Source organism: Solanum stenotomum, unplaced genomic scaffold (assembly GCF_019186545.1).
Source record: "Solanum stenotomum isolate F172 unplaced genomic scaffold, ASM1918654v1 scaffold25815, whole genome shotgun sequence".
Lineage (NCBI taxonomy): Eukaryota > Viridiplantae > Streptophyta > Magnoliopsida > Solanales > Solanaceae > Solanum > Solanum stenotomum.
The window spans coordinates 1-2,515 of NW_026028732.1; the positions used below are offsets into that span (position 1 = coordinate 1).

A 2,515-nucleotide genomic window follows, 5' to 3' on the forward strand; every position below is an offset into this window, starting at 1 on the left:
GGTATGGATCGATTTCCTAAATTCGACATAGTAGTAGAAGCCCCAGCTTTGCTCAAGATGTGGTACAACGACCTCACTGTGGTTCATAAAAGGGCCCTCAACAAATATATAGGAGCCTTAACAGAACTCATCAATATGGTTGGGTGGCCCGAGCTGATTGAAGTCCTCACGGGTTATTGGGACAACGAGAAAATGGTGTTTCGATTTGGAACCACGGAAATAACCCCGACAATTGAGGAAATTCGGGATGGAATAGACACAGTCGGTACAGGGCTTGAAAGAAGGGTAAGAAAGGGGGAAAACATCCTAATTCCTAACAAGCCTACCCTCGAGGATATTGTAAACTGGCTCGGATTAAGAAATGATTGTGCTTACTGGGCCGAAGGTTCTAGCGTCTCTTTCATGGATCTCTACGTCAGATTCGGGGATGCGAGCTTTTATGTGAATTACAACCAAGAGTTCAGGGTCACTTTCAGAGAATGGGACAGGATCAGACCTTTGACATTTACCATCGCACTATTAGGCACCATGGTTTTTCCACACGGCCCGAGCCTCAGTATCAATACCCGGGTAATAATGCTTGCACACACTCTCTTCCACGGGCATCTGAACCAAGGGCAAATAAAGTATTATCCTATCGCACCTGTCATCCTTTTCGACATGTACCGTGCTTTGGGGAAATGCAAGGAGGGGCATCGTTACTTTCAAGGTTGCAACCTTCTTCTTCAATGGTGGATAATGAGTCACTTGGTGAAGAGACATGGAACTCAAGAGCTCCATACCCTCGATGAGCATAATGCTCTTAAGAGTTTGAATGACATGTTGTTCTGGGCAGACTTGGAAAAAAGAAGAACTAGAGAAAGATGGGCTCAAATTTTCTCTGAGTTGAGAGAAGAAAACATCCAATGGATGTTCGACCGTTTCATCTCGAAAGATGCCATAGTGCGGGGCGACAGACAACTTGTGCTTCCTCTGCCAGGTATTCGAGGTATTCGCCCATATGCACCCATTCGGGTCTTGAGACAGTTTGGAAGAAGACAGACTACACCTCCAGAAGCACACTACCGTATCTATGTGTTCGACATTGGGGATGATAGAGTGCCTGAGGCTTCAGAGATGCTGAGAGAATGGAAAAGAGCAGTGCGAATGAACAAGGACACTATTGCCATAGATCGATTTAATGCGGGGTATGATGAAACTTACAAAGCTTGGTTGAAGCGCAATATACATGGTATCTCTTTCTCAGTTCCGAACATTTACCGCAGTGTAGAGGACAAAGAGTCCAAAGCTTTGATAGAACTGAGAGAGGTAAGAAGAGAAGCCCAGGAAATGCACGAAGAATTTCTCCGAAAGCAAGAAGAGGATAAGTACGCCCTCGAGAGCGTAACTCAAGAACTAGAAAGCTTGAGAAGCGATTTAGGAGAGCTTAACTTATGGATCGGAGATAAGAAAAGCGGAATGTGCCTCGAAGACTGGGAAGAGAAAGGTCGCCGGAGCGAAGGATACTTGCTAATGATTCAATATAGGCTTCAACATCTCATGGCGCAGAACAAGAGGAGCAGATCAGAGGCGGAGCCGACGGGAACATCTTAGCAGATTTCGCCCCTGCGTGGGTTTTTCTATATGTACTTATTGTTATTTGCCCCTGCGTGGGCTTGCCTTTCTTGTATTTTGGTACTCTTTTCAAATGACCCCTGCGTGGGCCTTTCCTTTGTGATTTTCGTTTATTTCCTACTTCCTTTGCTTATTTTCGCTTCTTGAACATCATTTTATATGCGTAATTTGCTTTGGGGTAACAAATGGTTCAATTCTACACATACATCTTTCAAATACGCTAGGCCTACCCTTGGCACAAATGGGTCCCCTACTTGTTTAGGATGCGCGATATATGCTTGTGTGCTTTAACTGTTTATGTGATATTGTTGCTTTGAATGATGATATTTTAACCCACTCATTTCAAAATTTTCTGAAAATTTCCCCAATACCAAATACAAGTCACTACCAAATGTCCGACCAAAATTCCATGAGTCTTAAGTTTCCCAGCCAGAAATAAAATCCTACCACCAAATCCTAAAATGTTACTCTATCATCTCAGGAAAGGTGAAAGTGTTGCTAAGATGGAAAAGAGCAAGAATGTCGAAGTGAAAACGACGGAGGAGAGTCTAAGGATGAAACTGCGTCGACTCAAACAAGAGATTCGAGAGATGGGAGAAAGAAGAATAGAAGTAGAATTAGCCACTGCAGCTGCGCAAGCCAAAAGTGCAGCACTGGACGCAGAGTTAGCGTCTAAGATGGCAAGATATGCTGTCATGAACGAGGAGACAGTTGCTATGCGGAAGGAACATGCTGCCTTCAACGATGATATAACCATGAGCCTTCAAAAACTACATGGAAAATATCCTTTCTTCAACCAAGAGGCCGCCAACAGTGGTCCTAGAGGCACTGGACCTGAATCTGTTGAAGAGGAACTTGAGGAGGACATTGTCTATAGACCTCCTGTCAAGGGACGGTGGAA

General features: G+C 44.3%; 1 protein-coding gene across 1 annotated transcript; it reads left to right on the top strand.

Annotated features, from left to right (window-relative positions):
* Window positions 1-3: 3 nt before the first annotated feature.
* On the top strand, window positions 4-1,593 carry LOC125851439 (uncharacterized). Its single transcript, XM_049531232.1, has one exon. It carries the CDS (start codon window positions 4-6, stop codon window positions 1,591-1,593), a length of 1,590 nt encoding a protein of 529 aa, XP_049387189.1.
* The last annotated feature ends 922 nt before the right edge of the window (window positions 1,594-2,515 follow it).